Source organism: Odontesthes bonariensis, chromosome 12, assembly GCF_027942865.1.
Source record: "Odontesthes bonariensis isolate fOdoBon6 chromosome 12, fOdoBon6.hap1, whole genome shotgun sequence".
NCBI lineage: Eukaryota > Metazoa > Chordata > Actinopteri > Atheriniformes > Atherinopsidae > Odontesthes > Odontesthes bonariensis.
Genome location: NC_134517.1, coordinates 21,638,535 through 21,666,131, shown reverse-complemented (window position 1 = coordinate 21,666,131; position 27,597 = coordinate 21,638,535). Strand labels below are relative to the sequence as shown.

General features: G+C 40.4%; 1 protein-coding gene across 3 annotated transcripts in view; it reads left to right on the top strand.

Moving 5' to 3' along the window:
• The window catches only part of rapgef4a (Rap guanine nucleotide exchange factor 4a), a 39,522-nt gene extending 12,248 nt beyond the window's left edge, over positions 1 to 27,274 (top strand). The window contains exons 1-28 of one of the 3 annotated variants that reach the window (XM_075479661.1): positions 1,035 to 1,206; positions 9,911 to 9,983; positions 13,843 to 13,901; positions 15,024 to 15,074; positions 15,180 to 15,286; positions 15,716 to 15,837; positions 15,931 to 16,114; positions 16,196 to 16,280; positions 16,489 to 16,549; positions 16,729 to 16,805; positions 16,913 to 17,059; positions 19,482 to 19,597; positions 20,973 to 21,058; positions 21,370 to 21,448; positions 21,553 to 21,697; positions 22,041 to 22,129; positions 22,323 to 22,353; positions 22,469 to 22,547; positions 22,672 to 22,818; positions 24,183 to 24,280; positions 24,492 to 24,617; positions 24,719 to 24,897; positions 24,999 to 25,089; positions 25,173 to 25,223; positions 25,399 to 25,486; positions 25,625 to 25,689; positions 25,805 to 25,859; positions 26,021 to 27,274. In XM_075479661.1, coding sequence (XP_075335776.1) covers positions 9,926 to 9,983; positions 13,843 to 13,901; positions 15,024 to 15,074; positions 15,180 to 15,286; positions 15,716 to 15,837; positions 15,931 to 16,114; positions 16,196 to 16,280; positions 16,489 to 16,549; positions 16,729 to 16,805; positions 16,913 to 17,059; positions 19,482 to 19,597; positions 20,973 to 21,058; positions 21,370 to 21,448; positions 21,553 to 21,697; positions 22,041 to 22,129; positions 22,323 to 22,353; positions 22,469 to 22,547; positions 22,672 to 22,818; positions 24,183 to 24,280; positions 24,492 to 24,617; positions 24,719 to 24,897; positions 24,999 to 25,089; positions 25,173 to 25,223; positions 25,399 to 25,486; positions 25,625 to 25,689; positions 25,805 to 25,859; positions 26,021 to 26,148 — 2,604 coding nt within the window. In that variant the 5' untranslated portion in view covers positions 1,035 to 1,206; positions 9,911 to 9,925 and the 3' untranslated portion in view covers positions 26,149 to 27,274. Of the gene's footprint in view, positions 1 to 1,034; positions 1,207 to 9,910; positions 9,984 to 13,842; positions 13,902 to 15,023; positions 15,075 to 15,179; positions 15,287 to 15,715; positions 15,838 to 15,930; positions 16,115 to 16,195; positions 16,281 to 16,488; positions 16,550 to 16,728; positions 16,806 to 16,912; positions 17,060 to 19,481; positions 19,598 to 20,972; positions 21,059 to 21,369; positions 21,449 to 21,552; positions 21,698 to 22,040; positions 22,130 to 22,322; positions 22,354 to 22,468; positions 22,548 to 22,671; positions 22,819 to 24,182; positions 24,281 to 24,491; positions 24,618 to 24,718; positions 24,898 to 24,998; positions 25,090 to 25,172; positions 25,224 to 25,398; positions 25,487 to 25,624; positions 25,690 to 25,804; positions 25,860 to 26,020 lie in introns of those variants that run through there. The other 2 variants (XM_075479659.1, XM_075479660.1) reach the window with 2 other exon arrangements.
• The last annotated feature ends 323 nt before the right edge of the window (positions 27,275 to 27,597 follow it).

The following is a 27,597-nucleotide window of genomic DNA, read 5'->3' as shown; positions in this document are numbered from 1 at the left end:
AATCTTGACTCGGGAAAAACACGGAATGCAGAGCTGGCCGCAACCAAAGTAATGAAGCACAATGCATTTTCTCTCTTGTATACAAACACGAGTCACAGTCTTAAATGTATACTTTAGATTTCTGTGCGTGAAAGCAAATTGTATTCATGGATTTGTCATTTAAAAATATATGTAAGAAAAATGCACAAGTTGCTTTAAAAAATATATATATACATATATATTTATTTTTTATATGTATATATGGGAATGAAGTTGCACGGGTGTAAAACTGAAAAAACAAAAATGAGAGTGTGAATGTATTTATGAGAGAGGTAACAAGAACAAAATTGAGTCTTGGCCGTCTTTGATACTATTATTGCAGTACGTCTGCGTATTCAGAGTGGCTAATTACTTCAGTGTCCAGTGTTTCAGTGTGTGATTTTTCAGACATAACATAAAGCCTCCACCATGGATGTTTCACACATGTGACAAACTATAAGCAAAGAGGATACCATGTTCTCACAGACTTTTGCTTTTTTTACACCATGTCATCCAAAAGTCCAACTCATCAGACTCTGAAGCTGATTTCAGGTTAAAGTTGCGCTAACTTTTAGTTGTAGTCACCACATATCCTGATAGGATTTGCGGGACTTTGTTAAAGAACACTGCTAATTTGACATGTTTTTGTGTTGTAAAACATGCCTTAATAACTTATCAAATGTCTCCCTGAAGATTTAGACATTTTTAAAAACATGTTTTTATGTTCTCAGTCGCTGGTCTTCACATCAGTTGGGACAGACCTCAATATGCTTGAGCACTTGCTCTGTGAGGATGGTCATGCTGCAAAATGAGCAGCTTGCCCTTGTTGCGTGTGCAGACTAGCTTGCGTTAGACAAAGGGAGGGGGGAGAGATTGAGCATGCTCTCCTGTGTGCTCAGTGACTGGAGTTGAGTAATCACCTAGCAACTGCTGCTCAGAAGAAGTCAGCAGCTGACTGGCACTCCGCTGAGCTCTCGGGCTGACACAGTCTGCTCACTCTGCTCTCAGAGTGGCTTGAAGGCGCAGCTGGATCATGTTGGATCCACGACCAGCGTGACTCTCTGAGAGTTTTAGAACTGGATGTTCATGCTTGGAGTGTTTGTTAATGCCTGGATTAAGAGGGTGTGGAGGACCTTCCAGTCAATTACTACAATAACAAGCTGCATGGGACACTGGGAGCATCTTTAGGTAACATCTGCCTAAAATTGTAACAATCAGATGCATTTGCATTTTCTGCAAATACTTTGTTTCTCTGGATAGAAATTGGCGTTGTGATGTGCTTGTTGAAGGTGCAGGAAATTCTGTGAAGTCAGAAATCAAACTTTTGCATTTTCACTCCTGTTGGCGAAGTGAGGGTTGAAAATGTCAAATGTAGTTTCTGAATAAAATTCTTGGCATAGTCTTCCACGTGGTGTTTTCCCTAGGAGCCCTGAAATGTGCTTGTAAATGTTCAGAATGTACACTTTAAGCAGACTTTGCACCAGAATGATAATGCAATCTGGTGCAAATTATTCAAAAATAAAGGCGTGCATTCATGCACAGTGAAGCTCACAATGCATTAATGTACTCAAGCGTGGAAGACTGGGGCGAAGCTAGACCTGAGAATGCACTGAGGGGACTTGTGTTGTAGCTCCACTGATCTGCCGTTATGTGACTGTTATAAGACTAAACTTATCTCTCAAGTCATTGACAGATATCAACCACGCGCATCACATAAATATACAGATTGAATTTTTAGTCATTTTTCAGTCTATGATGGTGCTCTTTTCAGTGGTGGAAGGTGAAACCGCAGATTGACAGAATATTATCAGAAGCTGAGCCAAAGGGATCTATCAGGGGTCTCCTGCTGCTATAAACAGGGACTGAGCGAAGGGGAAGTTGGTGGACGTTTCCAAATCCTCTGAAATATATATGATCACGGTGTAATGTTATTAACAGCCAGCTACATTAAATACAATTTGTTTGAAAATTGTTTTGGAATGTAATACTTTTTTATTCAAATTCTTTATGAGAAATTCAATTGGCCAAATACTACATGTGAGTTTGTCATGTTACATGTAGTTTTAGAGACTATTGGAAGTGTTTTCAGATGCTGGTACTTTGCCAGTTGGTGCCATGAAAGTGTCGTGCATCGGGTCCTTTGTTACGAGCCATTCGGCCCCTGTATTTGATTGTATTGCCAGCAGTAAGTCAGACTTGTCTCATTGGGAGAAATTCCTGTTCATAGTCGGAAACTAAGAGGGAATCTCTGAGAACTGATGAGGTAAAACTGACCCTCAACCCTCACTGCCATGAGCTTTGGGTTGTGACCAAAAGAATGAGATCGCAAATTTAAGCGGCAAAATCGAGCTTCTTCCAAAGAGTGGCAGGGCTCAGCGTTTGGGATAGGGTGAGGAACTCATTCAGTTGGGGGGGAATCGCTGGTTCTCCAAATTAAAATGAGCCAGCAGAGATGGTTTAGGCATCAGGATTTCTCTCAAATGCATCCCAGGATGGGTGTATTAGGTTTGTTTAACTGAGAGGAACCCTCGGGGCAAACCCAGGACCTGTTGGAGAGATTACCTCTCTCAGCTGACACCTCAGGGTCCCTTCAGAAGAGCTGCAGGAGGTGGGTGAGGAGAAGGAGGTTTGGAGATCTCTGTTTAGATCGTTGTCCCATCCTGGACCAGGTCTGGGTCAACTGGATAAAAGAAAAAAAACAATCACCAGGAACTGTGAAAAGGAGGCTCAAGCTTAACATGAAAGTTTGAAATTTGAGTTTTAACCTGGTCCCTTTCAGGTTCAGAACAATGCAGTCATTTGTTGCCTCTTTCATTTATTAGAGCTCTAAAATTTGCACGTGCTCCAACTTGCACCTCACTCCAAACTTCTAGAGACTGTTTTTTGTAAAGACGCTCATCGACGGTGACACTTTAACCATGGAAAATATTTAAAACCTTTAATCTCCGTTTTGTGTGTAATGAACAAAGCTACTTTTCAGTTAGGTGCCAGATAACCATAAATTACATATCTCAATAGAGAAAAGTAAATATTTCATCCTGAAATATTGGTGTCATGCACCTTATCAAGCTTCAGCCTGCAGTAGAAACATGCTCACTTTTTTGGTCACGGATACAATGAGGTTGCCACTTAGGTTGACTTTGATCTATGTGAGCTGCTCCTAATTCTGTTACATTGGACATACAACACCTTTACAACAAGTAAGGAAATGCATGTTGGCAAGTTAATATTTTTGTCTCTTATTATGCAATCCATGGTTTCTCTTTATTTTGACCTCTGATTAAAATTTGCCATGGGGAGCACTTTTAAGATTCCCTTGAAGTCAGAGACCTTAAATCTGCCAGTAGTTAGTTTTTATAGCTTCTGTTTGTGATTGTATTTTGACTCCCCCGCCCATCTGACTGAATCAATGCTCAGTTATCTCAGAACCTCCTGCCGTGATGGAAATCAGTTTAGAAGAATAAACACAATCATTGATTTAAAACAAGGTTGAGTCAGACGAAATATATCTGACTGAGCCATTAAGCGCTCGCTGACCAGATGTGTAACTCCAAAGGATTAGTTGAACGCATCTTCCAGCTAATTCCTGCTTTTCACCAGTAAGAGCACTAAAGCTGCGTACCACCTGTGCAGATCTGCCTGTGAGTCCCAGTGGAGCAAGTTGGTGTTTTGCAACTATTGACTGTCCATTCGTCAATAAAGCTGATGTGCAGTAACAACTTAGAGATCATAAAATGCATGAACCATTACATTTTCCCTTACTAAGGACATTTTGGTTGGAGCTAGGGTTGTAAAGTGACTACAGAGAAAGGGCTGCACATGCAGACGGAATGAATGTTTTACTTTGGTATGAATATTTCAGTTTGTGTTTCAGGGACTTGAAAAACATAGATCTCTTTATGAACAAGCCTTGTTAATCTTTAAGTTAGAAGATCAGACAGGTGACATATCTGCTGTTTTAACCGTTCTTGGATGGATTTTTGAGGTGATTAGTGCTTTAACAGTGCTTTTGGGATTAAAATGCTACAAGCCAATGTGTAAATAATCAAATTGACACGCATGGATTCAATTTTTCTCTTCTTTGCTGAGAGTTAGATGTGTCTTCTGGGTGTTGAAGAGCAAGTTTTACCATGAGACACTTAGCTTAGCAAAACTTTAAAATAAACAGCGAAACAGTACATATTTTACACAAGTACATCTCCTGCAGAATTAGTTTCAGACTGAGTTGTTGTGGAAGAAGACTTAAATATATACACACTGCGGGGATCCAGTGGCATTGCTTGGATTGCTGGCTGCATTTTGCTGGCATGGTTTGGGCAACTTGTCTTCTGAGGGCCCTTTTACACCAGCAAACGTCTGTTTCTCTTGTATTTTGCATGGTGTAATGCATCGTTGGCATCGTCAGACTTCGGGCATGGTTTCGGCGTCCGGCCTGTCGGTGAGAGCTTGAGAGTTCAGCTCAGCAGATGGGTGCACGAGAGAGTAGGTGGCAGTGACGACAAAAAGCTGACTTAACATGTCACATGCAATCTTTTCTCATTTGTCAGCTTAATTTCTCCACAACAAGCAAACTCTTTTCACAAAGAGTTTAGCTGTTTAGACTGATGAAACTGAGGGCCAACAGATAATCATGATTCAAGAGAGACTATCTCTTTTGGATCACAATACAGAAAAACACAAAGCTCTGAAAACTATGTTTACATGTATCTATGCCATCTTCTGGTTTGCCCTGTTGTTTAACATACATGCTATTGCCCTTTCCTGCACTGGCAAGTTATGTCTTCTTTCACAATTGGAGATTGTACTTCCTGATCGGCAGCTGGAGGTTGTCTCCACAGTGTGTTCAAGTGCTGTTTTGTTTGCCCAGATGCTGATATGAGGAGACACAATAGTGGCTTTTCACGTCAACTGGAGGGCAGGGTCTCTGCATTTCTGTCCCGATGGGAGTGGTCTCCTCTCTCAGTCACCTCGTTAATAACTGTCTGATGATTTCTACTCTAGTCACAGGATCAAAAGTATATTCATTCTTAAATGAAATATAAGAAAAAGAAGAATATTAAACAATCAAAGGGTAAAGTTATCTTTAACTTGCGGTTTTAACAGCAGCACTATGTGAAAGGCGTTGCACGTCACAAAAGCTGGAGACATCGTTACTAATAATATGGAGAATGAGTGCTTTTTGCACACCCAACAATGGTCCTAATCATTCTCTGGAACAGCACTCCCACCCTGCACACTGGGTCTTGTCCCTCAGGGAGTTTGGCTTTATTGGCTCAAAGAGCTTGAGTTCATTTGTTCATGTGCTCCTCTGTTTAAGTGTTCCTCCCTTTGCCTCAAACCTTTAATTGTCAACAGAGATTGATATGATTGCTGAACTGATTCTAACGGCTTATGTACCCTTGTATTGATTACATTTAAGTGATTAAACCTGTTATTTGTACACGTACAAACAAGACAATACAATACTCTACAATACACAGTTTAAAAATCTGAGCTCAGCTATAATGTTAATGTATATTAATGATGAGCAACATGACTCTCATTTGAATAGATTAACAAATAAACTGAGGTCACTGAGTTATTTCTAAACAGTGTTTTAACTGAGGCAAGCGGCTGCAGTTCCCCAAAGAGGAGCTGAAGCGATTAACTGACTTCAGAGAGCAGAATTGAATTTAAAATTGTGACCTTTTGAGTATGCTGCCATCAGAGGAACAAAGAACTTGGGGGTTCTTGCTTTCATTCAGTCTCCACTGACCAGAAGATAGGGAAGGTAGAGATTAGTGGCCTGGCACTAAGTGGCCCTCAATCCGCTTTTTATTGACCTCGAGCGTCGTTGCCACGGCACACAATCGCTTTGTGTTTGTCTTTTACTCCAAATGAATCATGAGTCATCAATCTACATGACAGACTTAAGTTGGAAAATACAATTTCAACAATGAGCGGGTCTTAATGATACATGCGATAAGGAAATCTTTTTTTAAAGACCAAGTGCATTTCTTTAAAGATGAAGAATGGAGTTGTTAAACTTACTGTAAAATTACTGAACGATTAACCCTTTTTCTATTTTTATATGCACGCTGGGGCGTTAATTATAATGCCTATTTATACCTAATGGTTATCATAAATTGTACAACTCTACCGTTCAGAGAGGAACTCCTCAGACTATAACAAGAAAACAACAAAATAAAAAGAATCTCAAGTTATATGGTCTTTCCATCTAATTAAAGTGGGTTGAGTTTACAGTATTCTTTCTGCCTTGAAACATTTCTGAAAATACCCTGAAAATCACACTATGATGCCATGAAGAAAAGAGTATTAATTTTAGATGTTGAAGTCAGTATGCTATTGACAACTCTTTGGATTTGGGTTGAGGAACAAACTGAAGCGATGAACACATTAGACAGTTATCTTCTGTTTGGACAAGAAGGCCAGTGCAAACACAAATGTCTGTGACTGAGTGATCAAATGACATCGCTGGCCAACCAGCAGTGTGGCTGTTTCTCTTTCAAGATATTTTGAGTCTTCAGTGCGCTGTGTGTCTGATGGTACTCTTTACTCATTGCCCTAATAGTAAAAATCAGAGATGAGGCCAGAAGTGAAGAGTGAAGCGAGTTTTTCAGCTGGATCCCTCACGAGACACCTTTCTTCGAGGCTGTGCAGAAGTTTATTTGTGCATAACTGCTATAAAACAATCGAAAATAAAAATTTTACTTCCCAGATTTACTGCCTCATTGTTATGATTGCTCTCCCTCTCTTTAGTCACTCATCCCTGCAGAAATGCTGAATAGGCTGCTTTGTTTTTTAAGTCTCTTTTGAACTGTAATTGCTTTTGGCAACAGTGGATGTACTCAAAACCTTTTTCCAAAGTAAATGTACTGCAGAGTAATGATGTGCTGAGCAGGGTGTTTCAATATCCACACTGCTTAAGCTGAAAAAATACATGTTAGCCACCTGAACCTGACCAGATCCAGTGTGACATCTCGAAATCAAAAATTTCATATATCATCGAGTTATCTTCCTCCTCTTCATACAACTTTTTATTGGGTTAAGAAGGTTTATTATTGAGGCCGCTGCTCAGATCTGCAGCCTCCCCTGTCGTGTGTTTGAGAGGCGGGGGCAGAGACAGTTGAAGGTGGACCTCATAGGCTAAACGAACTGCTAGTTGTTCAAATCTGTGCAGAATTCTGCTTTCTAACTTTCTAACCCAAACATTCTCAACTTGTGGGGTGTATGCCTTAAATTGCACAACAGAAAAAGTTGGAATCAATGATTTAAAGACTTTTAAGTTTGAATTTTTTTTTCTCTTTAAAACATGAACTAAAATAACAGATAAGTGTGCCGTTAATGTACTAAGACGATGAATAATATCAGTAAGAGTAGTTTTCTATTGGCTCTTAAACTGTCTTGCCTCTGAGTCATTCGGGCACTACGTCTGTGAGGGTCTATGTTATGTTACATATCAGAGATCTCAGTTTGTTTTTTCTCATAAAACTAATAAATCAAGAAGAGTGAGGTAAAAACACCCGAATGGAAAACAATAGTGGTAAGAGTGATTATTCCCAGGGGCGGAGCCTAGGGGTGGCCCACCATCTTGCCCAACCAGCAATGCCAAATTATCATGCCTTTTCTCAGCGGTCTGAACGCTTAACATAAGAAACTGCTCCAAATCTTATTTGATCAATCAATGGTTAAAAAAAACTATATACTACATAAAAACTATAGACTCAGCAGCTATGTGCCAGAAGAACACAAAAAGCTTTCTTTGCCTCCCCAGTGAAAGGGATGGTCACAGCCTGTCCACCCTTGTAAAAATATTGCTGGCTCTGGCACTGATTGGGCTGTTTCTTAGGCCGAACAAAGATCCTGCAGCCCCAAACCAAACTGATTTGACATGTCTGGTTTTAGATTTAGACAAGGATGTCTGGGTCTCTTTGCTCAAGCTGCTGCCCCCGCGACCCGATCCCCGGACCAGCGGAAGATAATGGATGGATGGATGGATGGATGGATGGTTTTAGATTTCAGAAAATAGGGCTGCGAAAAACCAGGATTTCACATTAGACACATTATCCCGACAGTCCTACTCTTTGCGCATGGACCCAAGATCTTGTCCAATTGGATCTAACGGACCCCTTAATTATGTCTCTTTGGCTATGGTTGAATTAACCTCTTGCTGTACCAGCATCATGAACACAAAAATGTCGTTTACATGGATGCATTATGATGTTCATTATGCAATATTCAATTCAATTCCATTCAGTTCAGTTCAGTTACCTGTGCTATTGGTAGACACAGTTGTATTTTCTCACTATGTTTGGGCTTATGCAGTTTGTGCAGCAATATGGATTAGAAAAGATGAAAAAAACATAAGAAAAGAATGAGAGAAAAGGCAACAAAAAATGACTGAAATAGAGAATTACCATGTTTATATGGGGCCGAATTGTTATTTTTTTAAATATTTCTTTTGATCACTAGTTGTTGAACCTTACTCGCATTTGTAAGTTAGGATAAAACGGCAAAAAAACACCTCATACTCTTGTTGACTTTTTGTGCCAACAGCCAGAGGACAAGTGATGACAGAGGGGTCTTTTTTTTTTCTTACAGTACAATAATGAGACGCAGGAAATTTTGAGGAGGAGGGAAAAGAAAAACATGCAACAAAGAATTACCCACTGTAAGGCATGTTGTAGGCAAGCTAATTTTAATAATCTTTGGTATTTAGTGTTTAGATTATAGTGAACTGCTTGCTGATGCTGTTTATTAGGTAACATGAGGAGTCAGAAGTCACACCCTGGATTAACAGTCCTCTGAACCACTCCTGTTACGTCTGTGTATTTTCATTCAGGACTCGCTTCATTCTTTTCTGCCTCTTCTTCAGTACATTGCCATATCTGTGCACTTTGAGCCAAGTGTTACCAAAAAACATGTAATAGTTACGTTTTTTAACCTATTATGTTGTCATCCTACTATCTATGGTTAGATCATTTGAGACGGTGACATATGCCTTGGCTGATTACAGTACTGGGTATGGGAAATGTAGTTAACATGCACTTTTTGACAGTTTTTTTTGCACTGTGACGTACGCATTAGAGTGATATACCAGAGATTTAGCCACAGTCGCTACAAGAGCTGCATGCATGACAGTGTGCCCCTGTGTCAACTCTCAGCTTTGGGCAGACTGAATTAATTCATGATAATATCCTCACAAAAATTAATTGCATTCAAAAGATCAAAAGAAATTGGCCATCCGCTGACCTTTCTTATTGCACCACCATCAGTCTGACATTTTGTGTTTATTTAGTGAGAAAGTTGTGGCTGATGAATAGACTCTTACTCGAGAAGATGGGATTTGTGCTCTTTTCAGTTTACTATTTTCAGTTTTCAGTCACGGTCATGTTGGTTTTATTAAGTGTTTGGCAACTTAATCAGGCTTAGAAAAAGATTATAGTTTCTCTCACATTATGATGTGTGAGAAAGCCTTCCTGGGGGGAAAGCGCTTAAACAATTCCCCATCAAAGGCAGTTTAAGAAAGCTTTGTAATATCAGGCAAAGAAACTGCAATGAAGATATATATATACATATATATATACATATGTATATATATATAAAGATATATATATATATACATATGTATATATCACAACAAAGGATCAGCCAAGTGTTAATCTTCCCACTGCAAAATTATTCACCGAACAGGCCCTCAAACTGGCCTGGTGGAACAATAAAATGTGTTCGATGTGTTTACAGTATGTGCAGAGTATTTAAATACACTTTAAAAGAGCTGTTATCACAGCTGTAGGCAGTTAATAACTTGGGTGTGATTTAATTTTGATATATTTTCCTGTCAGGTGTTGTTCGGTATGATAAGTTCTCTTGTTTTCTTTGTTCGTTATAGAAATATCATCACTGCATGGCAGGACTACTTGCCCCACCCTATGGCGTGATGGAAAGCAATTGTGGCTCTGAGAGTAAGTAACCCAGCATGCCTGTTTCCATCATCAAACTTTGTTACAGCTATATCTAGCTGTTGATAAATCCTTTCACACAGGACCGGCTTTGGAAGATTTAAAAGCATTCGTTAGAATAAAACCTTTTTTCCGAACAGTCGACTGTCAAAAATCACAGTGAATATGCTCCCATGTGTTGAGCAGATGGTTTATATGAGTTGGATTACTCTTATCTGCATTATTAAAGACTTTCACTGTAGACATGTTTTTACAGATGACCAACTTTTATTCTGTCACTGCATAAATAATTGAATTCCTTTGCAACCCTCCTTTATCCTCTTACGTTGATATAAACGCTGATACTATTATTCAGGCTTTTCTGTTGTAAGTTAACTCAATATTGACTTTGCTTGGCTCAACCAGAGCGCTATTGTAACTCGCTTCAAAGTCATGTGTCATAAAAATGATGAAGAGCAGTGTGCAGAGAGAAAATCCAGAGTCTCTTGTTTGTCAGTGGAGTTCCAGTATATTGTTTTGTATTTCTGATGATCTTTCATGAATGATTGGCACACTTCAAAAAGAAGATTTCACCCCTTCAAACTCACACACGCTGAAGTTAGGATTTCATTTTGGACTTTTTGATCTCTTTTAAAAATGTCTGCTGTAGTATTCATTGTGCTTTGGAGCAGTGAGGGCTCTGGGTGTCTTTGCAGCACACATAGTCTCGTACTTTTGGGATTCACAGTATGCCTTTTTATGCAAGGAAACACCAAGACCGAGGTCGGACAAGAACCAGCAGCTTGAGGCTGAGGCACTCTCATGCACTAAACATTCACGGCAGCTCAGTGGGATTGTAACTGTAGTGATCAAATAAATGAAACATGTTTTTAACAGTTTTCTTACTTGCAGCGCTGCCCTTTTATTGAACTTTGGCATTAACAGGTATATGCCTTTAAAGGGAGCGTTGCTTCAATCAGTCCTGTTGTGCATTCTATGCACCTCCAGAGCTCAGACACAACTGTTTGCCTCAAGTTTTTCCCGACATGGAACAGTAATTCATCTCTGAAACGTTCAAAAAGAGAGAAACGTTTTTTTTTGTCTCCTGACAAAAGTCAGCTTGGATTCGTCTTACACATGCATACCGTCCGCTGATGATGTGATTTAACTGATGTGACACGTCGACAGTGGCGAGATGCCACATGGGGATTCCACTAGTGCGATAGCTTCAAAAATAAGATGATGGACAGCTGTGTTAACTGCTCCAAACAGCTGTACACATTCACAACTTCGGCACGTTGGCCGATGCCAAACGGAGGCTCTTCTTTAACTGCAAATCCTCATTCTTTTCTACTACTGAAACTCTCCAGAAGTCTTCTTAACAAAAGAATGAAACCAGTTCTTCAGGCTGAATAATCTTTAGTGTATTGTGCAGTCGGTCATGTAAAGTGTGTGCTTTCGGTGTTAGTAAATGCGCATCCAGTGTCAAAGTCAGTCAATTTGTTTGTATGTTTTACTTACAAAAGTTTCTCAGTAGATTTTTATTTGATCAGTTTGCAAAAAAAGAAACATTGTGCTCCTATTATTGGTTTCCATGGAAGAAAATTTACTTCTGTTACACAATCAACAATAGAAACATTTCTTAAGAGAAAAAAATGAAATCACAGTACAGAATTCAAAGTATCCCTGAAATACACAGCATATTTTGAATTAAGTTAAAGAGCTATAGATGCTTGACTTGCATTGGTGTATATATAACCATAAGCATTTGTGCTCATTTATGTGTGTGTGTTAGTGTGTATGCGTAGATTTATATGTGGATCTGGCTTTTTTATATAGGGAGTCTGACAGGCATGTCTAAAAATAGCTGGATTTCCCCCTGCAGACACACTTATGACTGAGCAGCCTTGACCGATAATAATATTTGTCCTGAAGAAGAAGAAAAACCTTAAAGCTCATTTAACAGAGTAACAACCACACCCCTCACAACAAACGTCATTTAGGGGGAAAAAAACCTGGTTAAAGTACATCTTTTCTGGTTTTCTGCATTATAGATCACAAAAACCATTTAAATTGCCCCAATTCCAAATAAATTGGGCCATTGTGTAAAATATCAGAGAATATCAGAGATATCAGAAATATCAGAGCCTCCAAAAAGTTGGAATAGGGCCCTGTTTCCCCCTTCTTTTAATGTCATTCTATAAACTTCTGGGAACCATTTGTTGGACCTTTGAGAGAGGAACGTTGTCCCATTCTTATGATATAGGATTCTAGCTGCTCAGCAGTCCTGGGTCTTTGTTGTAAAGGCCCATCATGATCTGACAAATCTTTTCAGTTGGTGAAAGGTCTGGACAGCAGGCAGGCCAATCCAGCACCCAGTACTCTTCTACTACAAAGCCATGCTATTATAATAGATGCAGTACGCAGTTTAGCAAGGTCTAAATATAGAAGGCCTCCATCAAAAGATATCATCTGGATGGGAGCATGTTGATCTATATGCCAACGCTGATAAAGGTCTGGGTAAATTTCCCTGCAAATATCAGTGACAAATGAAAATACTGGGATATTTGTGTGATTGAAAGAGCAAAAGAACAAAGCAAATAAAAGTGGAATGCATTGTAACTTATTATGTTATTATGACCAAAAGTGAGAATCCAGAGTTTGAAAATTGCTGAAAAAGGTTTCTTGCTCGGTTCTACAAAGGTAGTGATGATGAGATATGGGCTGATTCCTAAAGGGAGAGCTCTGAGGGAGGGAGGCTGAAATGAAGTTGAGAGCTGGATGGAGTGAACAAATGTGTGGACGAATGAGAGGGTTAGGGTTAGGATGCAGGCAGCCGGGTGTCAGAGCAGAGAAGCAGGCTGAGAGTGTCGGTGTGGCAGCAGGATGAAGAAACAAGAGCTGATGGCACAAGAAGTGAAGCTGAATGAAGCTCGATGGCGCAAAGGAGAAATGTAAATACTCCAATTCAAAGTTAAAAGGAATGAAAGAGCCGAGGAAAAACATTAAGGAGCCTGTAGCAGAAGAACCACGCAGTGAGGCTGAGCTACCTGGCAATAAGGGAGCAGACAAATAAAGATGGGATGATGAGGAAAAGATTAGATGGGTGATTGAATCCAGAGGAGGTATGAAGCTCAATGTCCAGAGACACACAAACAGGAAGGAAAATGGAAGCTTACACAGTAATCACACGGAGGAGGTAAAAACGTAGCCAGAGCCAGAGCCAACGCCTACGATGGAAGAAAATAAAAGGAGCGCACGCTCACACAGTTTGACATTCAAACCAGTTATAGTTGATCTAGAGAATCTAGAACAAGCTGGCATTTCAGGACAATTGAATTTTCAGCCACAACAACCTTTCCAGAAATTTGTAAGGAATGCTTACCAAACTATGTTAACTATGTGTGACACATCATTGCATGGCAGCTTACAAAACCCTCCCAGTAACAGACAGTGATATCAAGCGCAGTTAGATTTAGCTCTACTCAAAATCAGTTTCTGCTGACTTGAGAAATCTGGCGGCAGCTTGAATATGTACATTGAACACAACACAGTTTCCCCGTCACGATAAACGTTCAATTAATTTGATTTATTTAGTCATGTGCCGCTGTTTTGTAGATTTGAATTCACAAATGTTTACATTTGAAGTGAAGCAGTTTCATTCTGTGCTGCATTTATTTATCACAAAATTTGTTTTCATGGATTCAGCAAGCTTTTAAAGAATGAGTTGGATTCTCAGATAAAGGTAGATGTTTGTTTAAAATCAAGTTAGACCCTTTTTTTTGGTATTTTCTTGTGATGTTTGGCATTTCTTCTGTTTTACAGATTGTAAAGTGTCCTTATGTCGTGTGGATTTTATTTTATCCTCTTCTTTTTCCACCAGGAATGCCGGACAAAGAGAACATGAGAAACAACTCATTTGTTTCCAAACATCCAAATAAGGTACAATACATGCATTATTTCTTTACTTTAAACTTTATAGTTAACAAATTTATATTGAAATACAGGGAATAAGAGTTTGAGACCATACATTATCACTGGCCTTGTTTCTCGTCTTTGAACAGACCAGATGGGCAACAAGTAAAACGTCAGCCACTAGACGATGCTTAAGATCTCTCTTTCTCCCGTAACGTCCTTCTTTATTACGCACCTCTCCTTCAGTGGATGGGAATAAGCACAGAATGTGAAGTTTGTTTAAATTTAGCCTCAATATAAATAAGGTGACTGGAATTCTTGTCTCCATCCACAACAGTTCCTGTCCCACCTTTCTCCCGCAGTTGTTTCCTGGTTGATAACGTGGTACAGCAGCAGATTTATGGTGCCTTGTGCTCTGTTCCAACATGGTGTTTAGTCACAACACAATTGCTCTGTTATGTAAAAAAGCAAAATCTTAAGTTGTTTTCCTATTATGTAACAAATACAGTTTTGATTTGATTTAACATAATATATGTATATCCATGTGTGTGTGTGTGTGTGTGTGTGTATAGAATAACTTTGCTTCTCTGGCGATTGAGCGGACTCATTTCGTGTAAATAAAAGATGAGGCATTAAAGCCTTCACATAAATGCTTGAGTTGCAATGCCCTCGGAGGGATGCAGAATGTATTTTAAATGTCAACGTCCTGCGGCCCATCCCAGGGTCTCAGTGAAAGAGTGAAAATAGATTTAAACTAAAAACTAGAAGTCTTGCGTTCATATAATGGACTGTGCCCGTGTCCTTTTAAAGCAAATGAGCGCTTCAGTCAAGACTAAGAAATATAGGAGGTATTAGATTGATTCAAATTGAAGGCTAATAAACACACAATGTCAGCATTGAGGATTATATCCCGTGACCCACTGTGAGAGGAAAAGCACCCGTTATCCAGCTGGATTTGTCAGACACATCGTCATTCCCACAGTGTCTTTTATTGCCAATTACTGTGACCATTGTATCCGACAACAGACTGTCAGTTTCATCCAGTTTCCTCTTCAGGTGGAATATATTTTCATCAGAATAGCCTGAGTTCAATTGCTGTCCATGGCAGATTTGATTTCTCTCATTTTTTTGTTTAATTTTATTTTGCAGAAGTCTTTCATTGAAAGTCCAGCCAAACCCCACCCTTTATGCATGTCTCAGGTAGTAAACACGATCACCTTCTTTGTGTGGGGGTCAGTCATGACCTGCTCATGTGGCGGGCAGGACTCCGCTGTGGTGTGACTTCACTCAGATTCTACTGTGCAGGTTCCCTCTGAGAAGATCCTCCACGCGGGAAAGATTCTCCGTAACGACATCCTCTCCAGGGCGCCCCACATGATCCGGGACAGGAAGTACCATCTGAAGACATACAGGTACTCAGGTATTTTGTGAAAGATGCCATTTAACGTGCCTGACTGATCACTGAAAGTGGAAATTTTAGGATAAAAATGTTTGCTAACCAAAAAACAGAATACATTTACCCCCCCACGAAACACCAGATAAAAGGAGAATGCACGCATAAAATTGGGTAGATACAAAAATGTAATCTTCTGGGTATGTAGGTACTAGGTTTACCACCATGTTTACCATTTCACTGATCAGTAGATGTTCCAAAGAGCCCCCTTCCCTCGAGGTTTAACCTGAATTTAAACACGAGCTGTTTTTTGACAAAACAACTCACACACAGATAGAGAGTTGATAAAACACAGAACAAGCATCAAGCTAAAACCAGATGATAAACACATTACATAACTGCTCAGCTTTGTCCAAGATGTTATCGAGGTCTTTGTGTTTTTTTTTAGGCAGTGTTGTGTGGGGACTGAACTGGTAGACTGGCAAATGCAGCAGAGTTCATGCGTCCACTCTCGCATCCAGGCTGTGGGCATGTGGCAGGTGCTGCTGGAGGAAGGAGTTCTCAACCACGGTGAGACTCTGTGTGATGTCTGGACACGTGTACATGTGGGCAAACCACCATATTTAACATTTAAACCCAGCCATCTCTGTCATCTTGACGCAGTGGACCAGGAGGCGAGCTTCCAGGACAAGTATCTCTTTTACCGCTTCCTGGATGATGAGCAGGAGGATGCTCCTGTGCCCAATGAGGAGGAGAGGAGGGAGAGCCACGAAGAGCTGCAGGACACTCTGCTCCTCCTGTCGCAGATTGGACCAGACGCGCATATGAGGATGATTCTGAGGAAACCGTACGTCACTAAAGCAGCTATCTGCCAAACTGAATCAGTGCGATTGTCTTCTGATTTTCTTACGTACTTCCTGTTTTGTAGTCCGTCTGAAAGAGCAGCAGATGACTTGGAGATCATTTATGAGGAGCTGCTTCATATAAAGGCCTTGTCGCACCTATCCACCACTGTGAGTTCAGTTTCTTTGTCTTATGTGGCCACGTGAATCCTGTTTAAATATCTATTCTGCAAGAAAAATCCTAAATTTGTGTAGGCGCTTATGTCCACTCAAATCAAAAGACAAGCTGCATTACATAAACTTTGCATACGCACACATGTGGTTGTACGCTCTTGTTAAAACTTCCAGTGTAACACATCTGTCTCTCCCGCTTGCACAGGTAAAGAGGGAACTGGCAGGTGTCCTTATTTTTGAGTCCCATGCAAAAGCGGGAACAGTGTGTAAGTAATGTGATGTAATGCATGCTGTGACTCCCGACCACTTATCACAACTATCTGATGATAATTAAATCTGGGTTATGATAGAACCAATCCATTACTGACGCAGCGTTAATCCCCCAAATCCCAGATGAGGTTACATCAGACCACCAACACTTTTCTTTGTCTCTTTTGTTCCTCAGTGTTCAACCAAGGGGAGGAGGGCACATCATGGTACATTATTTTAAAAGGCTCAGTCAATGTTGTCATCTATGGAAAAGTAGGTATTTCTCCAGGCACTATTTCTGAAAGCAGTAAGCTTATGTTTCTCTGACCGGGGCTTGGATTGATTAGATCAGTAACTGATCAGAGCGCTGTCCTGTGCAGGGTGTTGTCTGCACGCTTCACGAGGGAGACGACTTTGGGAAGCTGGCTCTGGTCAATGACGCCCCCCGCGCCGCCTCCATTGTTCTGCGAGAGGACAACTGTCATTTCCTGAGAGTAGACAAAGAGGACTTCAACAGGATTTTAAGGGTGAGTTTCAGGTTAATGGCACTGCTGGTGTTTTAAGTAACAATAATAAAAAAAAGCACTGCTGCCCTCTGTTGGCACAGACACAGCGATGCAGCCAAAAATGTTACAGTTTTTCTCGATTGCTTAAACACAATTTTGAGCGTTGTGTTTTTTTTTGCAAAACCTTCACACAATTATCACAACCACAAACCCAATTCGCAAAACACCTTGGATCCTTTGCAAAATGAAACGCTCTTGTAAAAACTATACGCTCATTTATCAAAACCATATTTTGTTACCATATGAAACACACACGTTACATATGACTTAACTCTGTTTGTAACAGTTACACACTGCTGTTGAAAACCTCAAACACTTTTGGCTAATTCTGTTTCTGAGTGAATAGAGTAGTATAGGTGAAGTACACAGTGAATTTGCAAAACCTCACCCAGATTTGCACAACTATAAACACAATGTCGGCTCACACTTTTTGCAAAACAATACACAAGACACAAGACAAGACCAATTCTGCAGACTGATGAAAATGTAATTTATTTCTCCATATACTGAATTTAGTCAACAGAGATATAAAAAACAAAACAAAAAACATGCCCCATTTTCCATGCTTCTGACAAACATAAAATTGTATCCTGTACAAAAACAATAACCAAAAAAAAAAAGAAAACACAGTACAGAAATCACTACTGGTCATCTCTTCGCCTCGCTGGATCCGGCCAGAAAATTTCAACAACATCGCATGCAAATTATCATTTCCAAGACAGCGTGGAAAGAATTGTCTTGAATGCAGAATCCATCCCTGTATGGCTGTGGCGTCAATCAGGTCACAGGCCTCCTCCATGGCCTGAATGAGGGCTATGCGAGCCTGGGGGTGCAGATCATAAACCCTCCACCGCCATGCTGAGAAAAACTCCTCAATTGGGTTCAAAAAAGGAGAATACGGTGGCAGGAATAGGACCGTGAACTGTTGATGTTGCTGAAACCAGTTCTGAACCAGAGCAGAGCGGTGGAATGAAACATTGTCCCAGGTGACAATGTATTGCATCTGTTGTGCGGCTATGAGGTTGTGTAATCTGTCCAGAAATGTGAGGATGTGGGGTGTTTTGTAGGGACCCATGTTGGCATGACGGTGGAGGACCCCATTCTGGGTAATTGCAGCGCACAGGGTGATGTCCACAAGAGTTGAAATAAATTCTTTCCGCTTCACCTCCTCCTCCTCCTCTTCCTCTTCCCCTTCCTCCTCCTCTTCCTCTTCCACGACCTCCACCTCCGCCTATACCTCTACCTCTGGCGCGGCCTCTGGCACGGCCTCTGCTTCCTTCTCCTCCTGCGATTCCTCCTCTCACCCTCACTCTTCCTCTTCCTTCCTAGTGCTTAAACCTGATTGGTGTGTCTACAATTAAGCAATCTTGTGTTTGCACACCTGATGGCTGTGTTTAACCAATTGGCACATAGGTGTGGTTATTTGACAGTCAGTGCTTTAGAATTGCAAGGAAGTGACATCTTGATATACTTCTGTGTCTAATGCATACAAGTGTGTTTAGTGTTTTGCAAATCACTGTGTGTATTGTTTTGCAAAAAGTGTGAACTGACTTTGTGCTTACAGTGGTGCAAATCTGGGCCGAGTTTTGCTCGTTGAGTGTAAGCTTTTGATAATTGTGTAATACTTTTGATTTTAGTGTTTATTCAATCGTAAAAAACTGTAATTGAGATTGTGAGCCGGCCCTCAGCACCCATTAGCTTAGTCGTTCCACCAAGTATGGGGTATGCTGATGATGACCCACCATCGTGGATTATTAGCTGTTGATGCAAGGCTTGTTTTATGGAAAACTTTTATCTGGGAGAGCTAATGCCATTACAAAATTCCTTTTTGGCATAGAGTATAACAGCAGAAATAGACTGTGGTACTCCAGCAGGTCTCAGCTGAATGTAGACACATCTAGTGACTGACATTTAGGCAATTTGATGATAACGATGCCACCTGTTTTCATTACTATTTTCATCAGCTCACCATGTAGCTTTAAGTTAGTCAAAGTTTAAGTCGTCTAATGGCGACAAGTCCCTGTGTGACCCTTAGTTGGATTAAGCGGGTTCCTTCAGTGTAAACCTTCTGGTTTTATCGGGACTTGGAAAAAAAGAAAACCCACTTGATTTTTGCTGTCAGGAACTTTATTTAAACCTCATGCCTTCTGCTTCAGATTAGTTGTGCACACTTGTGACTTATGCTAATTTTGCCATGGTGGAAACAATGTTGTGGACACACATACAAGAGTAAGCTTAAATTCACAAAAGCTTCCAATGTCTTGTTGTCAATATCCTGTCTATTCAAAAGTGTTTGAACTGTCCTGATAACATCACATCACATATTTAGTTGATGTAGACAGTATAAAGGACATTTCTTTACTTTTCTTTTGTATGTGCAAAGGATGTGGAGGCCAACACCGTGCGTCTGAAGGAGCATGGTCAAGACGTTCTGGTGTTGGAGAAGTGTCTTAGCACCAGTCGAACCTCTGTCCACGGATCCTCTGCATCTCATTACAAGTAAATGGAGCCTCCACCTGCACTGCTTGTGTTCTGTCTGTAAGGTCTTAGAAGTTGTACTTTAAGTTCAAACTGTTATAAAATCTGCTAATTATAGGTAAAACAACTAACTTAAAAAAAAAGAAAAGCTGATGATGTGGTGCACGAACCTGATGCTCATTAGTTTTCACTGTTAGTATGAGTATGATCACTGATTTATAGCTTCATTTTTAGAAGGCTGATTTTCTTTAACACCTAGACACTTTTTTCATTTGCTAAATTCTCTCTTATGTGTTGACACAAAACTAGTCCATCCTTTGAGTTAATTTCTATGCTTCATAGGTGCATGATTCATAGCTTCATGCAATGTGGCTTAGCAAATAGGAAATGCGTTCCTCTGAAAATGGTTAGGTACAAGAAATGGACTAGAAAATAGTAAAAAAAAAAAAAAAAGCAACCAGTGTTCATAGAAAAACTTCAAAAGGAACTCCAGAAAGCCTGGAGAGCTATCGGTTAAGATCTTCTTAAATATTACCCACAAAAATCTGAGTGCTTGGGAAACAAAAGGAAAAAATGAAGGATGATACGACAGTATGTTCATTTTAAGGAAGAAGCATGTTATGGAATTCTGTGGAATAGAGGGCTGAGCTAAGGCGTAGTCCGTCTTTGGACACAGCCACTCTTCGTGTTAACTGATCACTTCATGTGTTTGTTTTTCTTGTTGTGATGTGTGGACAGTAAGAAACACGCATACTGTACAAACCCCAGCTTTCAACTTAAAAACAGCCTCTTTAGTTTCTGTTGGACTCTTTCAGTCAGTGTGACCAGCAGATGAAAACAGCAATTCTGCGGTCTGCAGCCGACAAGCGTTATCTTAATGGAGGCATCTGTCACTGCACCACAGTGGCTGTAATACTGAGAGACATATTAATGGTAATGACGGCCTAACTCCTGGGTGGAAAAAGGAGGCCTGGCACAATTATGTGTTCAGGGTCGCCCTCTAATCAACTCAACTCTTCACAGATGAGAGTGTCAAGGCTGTGTTCTGGCCCATGTGAGGGGAAGACTCAGCCCTCCTCGTGTAGCTCCCTCTTGTCATGCTGTTATCATGTAATGAAAACAACCAAGGCTGGATCAGGTTGATTCTCCTTCACGTAGAAGATGCCTCTGCGTTTCAGTTTTTATTGGCTTCGATCCTGGCACTTATTCCAGACTTCCCCTTCATCTTCAGCCAGCCAAGAACACTGATTGTAAATAGGATTGTTATCAAATGAAGCAATCACAGTCGCACGTTGAAGTAACACAAATCAGTCGAGAGCCGCAGCCGTGTCATTAAGCATTAAGAGCCAGTATTTCTTGATTAGTGAAGGGGGTGTTTTGTTCTGTGTTGCTTCAGATACAAGGTAATGTCTGGGACGCCGGAGAAGATTTTGGAGCACCTTCTAGAAATGATGCGATTGGATTCCCAGTTCACGGAGTCAGGTACTGATCACCTTGTCGCAGCCAGAATGTCAGATTAGTAGCATTTTAATACAGCATATCATTTATTGTGAAAGGGTTTTCACCTGTACACTCTCTGTGTCCTCTGCTGGCTGCTCTGTACTGACCCATTTGTTCTCATCTATAATTAGCTACACATCACAGACCTGATCTGATTACTATCCTGTGTGTGGATACATATGGTTTTCACTTGCCTGACAGAGGAAGGGCCACGTGTTTGAATGTCGCTTTGATGTGCTCTTGTGCTGGTGACACAGGTCTTTAACTGCGGCTCATCTATTTCTTTTTCACAGACTCAGCCTTAGATGACTTTGTCCTTATGCACTGTGTCTTCATGCCAAGCAGTCAACTGTGTCCAGTGTTGCGAGCCCAGTATCCTTTGACTGCTGCGTTCCTTTATGTGAAACTGACCTGAAAACAAAAGGCCGACTCGTTTGCTGTAATTACGTCGTCGTGATCTTTAACTGCCTGTGCAGCTACCATGCCCAGGCCTCGCAGGGCTCTGAACAGGAGAAGCTGGACTACACACTGAACAACAAGCGCAGGGTGATCCGCCTGGTCATGCATTGGGCTGCTGTAAACGGAGAGCACCTGGAGCAAGACGATGTGGCCTTCCTGGAGGTCAGTGTGGCTCTAAAGGTTGCTGTAGGTACAATAGCAATCTACTGTATTTACATTAGCAAACTGGTTACACTGTTCTGTCTCTTTAGATAACAGACACATAACAAGCAAAGCCACATGGTTAGGTTTATGATGTTCAGGTTATTAAGTGATTTCCAATATAGGATTTGAATATGATCTGGCATGATGCACTGATTTTGCTGTAACATGATGGACTGCTCGAAAAATCTGTGATGTATGAATTTTAGATTTTGGTAAATGAAGTTGCCAAAAAATGGCTTTCTTTTTCTTTTGTCACTTCAGTTGAACCATTATTTTACTGGAAATTAATTGTGTTTTGCAGGAGTTTCTCATGGCGGTATCTAATGATGCCAAAGTGCTTTCAACTCTTAGGGATCAGCTGACAGAGTTGGAGAAAATTGTAAAGCGCAAGTAAGTTAGTGTTTTGTGTTATAGATCACATGGATGAAAAGGGCTCTGACCCTTGCTGTATGTTGGGAATATCCTTTTAATGAGCAGTGGATAAAGTTTTTTCTCTTTGTTTACCTTAAATACAAATGATGAAACCCGGATAAACCAGATTTGTTCCATTGTTGCTGATATTTCTGATAATTTTTTTTTTTAGTGTTGAAGAAGCCCTGAGCTCACAGAAAAAGGTACAAACCTGGTCCTTTTACTTTGCAATTAAATGTTGGATGCTGATTTTTTTTTTTCCCCGTTTGTTTCTAATGTACTTACTTGTTAATGGGAACTTGTTCAATTCTGTAACAGCACAAAGTCCTGCTGCGGCAGTTCAGTATGGGAGAAGAGAAGCTTCAGAAACGGCAGCCTATCAAAAGTAATGATGAAAGTGAGTAAAGGATGACCTTTGTTTGGATCAGATTTTGCGCAGTATATAGATTGTTGCTTTACAGGTTGTAAATCCTTTTCAATCTTTCGACATCTCTCATCTTTACCCTGATTCATACCTCCAGTTCTGTTCAAAGTCTACTGTTGTGACCGCACCTACACCACGATCCGGGTCTCTGTGTCCGCCTCGGTCAGGGAGGTCATCAGTGCTGTTTCTGACAAGCTGGGGTCAGCGGAGGACCTGATACTCGTCAACCTCAGTTCGGCAGGAGGTGTGAATGGCAGCAGCTACATGTTAATCAAATGATTGGAGATGGCAAAAAGGCAGAGCACATGCAGGCTGGTGTAATAAGTCATCCCGGCTGATATAGAAGATAACCGGTGGTCTGTAGCAGTCAGCTTGCTGACAGCGACCGGCAGCTTCAATATGTGCTAAAGAATGGCTTTTAAAGTAGCACAAGAAAGTCCTGAGCTCATTTTTCATTATCACATTCAGCACAAAGCTGTTGATGCTCATGGTTGTCCTCACTGTAACAGATGTTCTTTGTTTGTGCCAGAAAGCAGTCTCGTAGCTTTCCAAACTTGGCCTGAACTTTCCACACCAATGGAAAACAAAGCAAGGGCAGCTCTCTCTGGCTTATCTCGCTAGATTCTTCTGCAAAGAAACATCAAGAGCTTTACCATTTCATGAAACATCTGTTCTGTGCTATTTAAGACCAGCCCAGTCTCGGGTTAAGAGGTTTAATAGGTACGTGGCGTCACAATAAGGACGCAGAAATTGTGAGATGTTAAAATGTTAAATTCTTGCTGTATAAAGAATCCTTCTAGAGACGTGAATCTGTAAACATGTATTTTTGAATATTTACCGTTTTCTAGGTGATCTAAACGTAACAAATATGATTTGTTTCTAAGCCTAACCAACTCACAGAAGAGCTGAAAAAGCAAAAAATGTGTTGGATAGTATTGGGTCAGATGGGCCGAGAATCTGGTTCTCCAGCATGACGGTACACAGTGTTACACCACCACCGACCCCCTCCGACCTCTAAGTGTGGTGTATTATCAAATTTACATAGTGTAATGAAACTTGTAAGAGTGTTGGAAGTTGGAATAAAAAATATAGACATGTATTTTATTGGAACAAAAAGTTGTAACCGCCACACGCATTGCTGACCGATGGAGCTGTTCCACATTTTCTTGTGACGCTGTGTTGTTGTACAGAGAGTAAAAAAAAGTCTGATATCAATATACTACATAAATGTACCGTGTATGAGAATACATCGAGAAATATAAAAGCTTCATAAAAAGTTCCTGTTTTGGTGCTTATCTGAAAGCATATTCCGATAAGTGAATATTGCTCTATTATGTCGGCCAGCGAGTATCTTGGTCCGACTGCACTTTAACCACCTAGAATTAGGACGAAATCTTCTGATAAAGTATTTTTGAGATGCTACAGTCTGAGAGGTGAACAAACAGACTGCCATACCACAGTATTATTGCTGTAAGTTTAGTGTTTTTCTTCTTTTTGTTGTCATTTTTGATTCTCCTTTGTGCTCGGATTAAATTTCATTTTCCATGAAGTGATCTACTCTACACACATGTGTTTGAATCTTTGGTGTTTTTTTTGTTTTTTTTACAGAAAAATCCATCTTAAAGCCCAACGATGTCTCGGTCTTCTCCAGACTGAGTATAAATGGACGACTCTTTGTCTGCCGGAGGGACCAGCTGGATTTATTGGTTTGTTCAAATCTCACAGAAAACACACTGGGCCTCAGACGCTTTCGCCATATAAACATACAGCAGAAGCACTGTAGCTTGTAACCTGGCCGCAAGTCCCTGTTGCTCTAAATTCGGTTGCTCCCAACACTTTTTTTCACCCACATTTTATGAATATTTGATGTACTTTAAGCCTTTATGAATTTTATTGTAATTCTTTGGTGCTTTTTAGACCCCTTTACCTGAGCAGGAGGGTCCCTCCACAGGATCGCTGGCCAGCTTTGAGCTGATGAGCTCCAAAGATGTGGCTTACCACATGACCTCCTATGACTGGGAACTTTTCAACTGCGTACATGAGGTATTATGGAGTGACTGGGAGTTATTAGCAGAACCGATCAATTACTGTATGTCCCCCTCTAAGGTTGGAAAATTGGTGTTTATTTGGTGCGCTTCTTACAGCTTGAACTCATCTACCACACGTTTGGGAGGCAATACGTCAAGAAAGCCACAGTGAACCTGGACCTGTTCCTGAGGAGGTTTAACGAAATCCAGTTTTGGGTGATCACAGAGATGTGTCTGTGCTCGCAGCAGAGCAAGCGAGTGCAGCTTCTCAAGAAGTTTATCAAGATTGCTGCTCAGTAAGGAGATCTTTTTTTTCCCCATTTTATTCGTCTTTCTTTTGACCCACTTTGTCGTTTTTTTTAAAGCTCAATTTTGCTTTTGCTGATTTCTGTTGAAGCTGCAAAGAGTACAAGAATCTAAACGCCTTCTTTGCTATCATTATGGGACTGAGTAACCCAGCAGTGAGCAGACTGAGTCAAACCTGGGAGGTGGGTGGCTGTGTGTGCCATCTGGTTTTACATAATAATCTACCTTAACTGCAAATGAACCTCTCCTTCGTTTGTGTTCACAGAAACTTCCCAGCAAATTCAAGAAGTTCTACGGGGAATTTGAAAACTTAATGGTAAACTCATCTTGTATGTTGGATATTTCACGTCAGAGCCTTACCCTCTTTGAGTGGTTTTATTTTGAGTCAGTACTGAAGTCAGCAGTGTCCAGTTCTGGCCTGGGTCAGGGCCGTGATGGATCTGTTTAACACAGTGATGGCAGATTTCAGAACAGTGCAACTGTTTCCACAGGATCCGTCCAGAAACCACCGGGCGTACAGACTGACAGTCGCCAAACTGGAACCTCCCATCATTCCTTTCATGCCTCTGCTCATCAAAGGTCAGACTTATTGATTTGATGACTGTTTATTTTACAATGCAACATCTTTTTGGCATGTGCTCCCCAATCGTTGTGCTGTTGTGCTTCTTCAACTGCTCTAACTCTCTACAATTGGTCTCTTTTCCTTGTTTCTACCAGACATGACATTCACACACGAGGGCAACAAAACATTTATCGACAATTTGGTCAATTTTGAGAAAATGGTGAGTCTCTGCAGGTGCAGATCATTGTCTGCCAGTTGGCGTAAATCGTTTACTCATCTTTAGTTTTCAGTTAATTGCAGATATTTGTGGCTGATGATAGCTCTCTGTCTTGCAGCGGATGATAGCTAACACAGTGAAGATAGTGAGATACTGTAGGAGTCAGACGTTCAGTAAGTTCCTCAATCTTAATCAGTCGACTCTGTAGGCGTGTCTGTTCTTAAACGGTGCATTTTTATTCATATTTTTGTGTGGATTTTTCAAGAATATATTTTCTTCTACTAATTTGTGAGGGTTTTTTTTCTGCCACATCCCATCTTTTCCATTTCACAAGGTCCCGATTCACCGTTGGCTAGCAAGCACCACCCCGACGTTTGGACTTACGTCCGTCAGCTCAGCGTGATCGACAACCAAAGGACGCTAACTCAACTCTCTCATGGACTTGAGCCCCGCAGGTCTTAAAACCACTCAGGGACAGAAATGTTACCCTCTGATGCTGCTTCACAACATGACATGTGCTCACGTTGGTATGATTTCACTCCAAAACAGGCAATCACACGGGGAACCTAATGAGGTTTCAGATAATTAGATATTGTTTCAGAAGCTGTTGGCTGACTTGTTAAGCCTTTTTATTACAGTAATTTGTGATTTTTCAACAACAGTAATTGTTGTGGGATGAAGTACCTCTCGTGTTGATGTCATGCAGATATCATATCATAACAACTGAGGAAATAAAGGCTCTTTGGGGGGGGATCTAATTAATTACATCATTGTGGAACATTTCAGATGTAAACAATATGTGATGCTTTAAAAACGCAGTGTTATTATTCTTGATATTCAGTTGTTTTGTATTTTTTTTATCACACGATATTTATATATATATATTTAGGTTTGTCAGATTCTATCGTGCTGTAAATTGTATACAGATATTTATTTTGACTTCCGCATGCAGGGGATTGTGATGGCTTGACTTTGCATTCATGTGAGCACATTTTCCTTTAAAAGCCTGGAATTATAGATGTCTGAAAAGCTTTTGTGTGCAGTAAATATTAAATGTTTTATATGCATTTGAGTACTTTAATGTTTGCCGTTGGGTTCTGTTTTGATATTTTCCAATATGCCGTCTGCAATCAAGTTTGTTAACTTTTGTATTTCTTAACTTTCATAGTGTGTAATTACAGTTCTTACTGAGTGAAATAGGGTCTGTTTTAGGCATTTCCAAACATCTCAGACTGATTGGTTTTGTGTTGCCTGCTTTATTGAAATAGTGTGGGACTTCATCTGAGGGAAGTGAGGGAGAGAGGAACACAATTACTGGGGGGGGGGGTTTATATAGAAACATTCACTTCGAATCAAGATTTAGTTTCCGGTGATTTGGTGTGATCTTAACGTGTATTTACAGAGTGCTATTTATCTATAGGCAGACACAAACTTGTTTTTAATGTTGCCTTATCCCTTTTGACTTTCGCTAAAACCACGTTACAATCTTTACGATTTCTCTTTAACTTCCTTACAGGTACTATGTTGCAAATATTCAATTTGTATGAGACAAGTTACACATTAAAAAAATGTTTCATTTCAAGTGAAATGCAATCAAAATGTGAGTGTGGGGGAAGTGTGGAGAGCCGATCGCCAATACTGCACAAAAACAAGAGCCGAAATATTTTTAATGGAGCGTGTAAAGGCAGCCAGATTAACTGATATAAGAGTTTAGGTCTAAGCATTGCCATCAATACAACACCAACCGAAACAAACAAACGAACGGTCACTTTAGTGGAGCAAGGGACTTTGAATTAGGGTGTGAGATACTTGGCTGTTCAGTGATTTGCCATCCACTGATCACAGCCTCAAATGTTCCTTTTTCTATTTTCATTTTCACAGTCTCATTCTACAGCGAGTTATTCCAAAGGA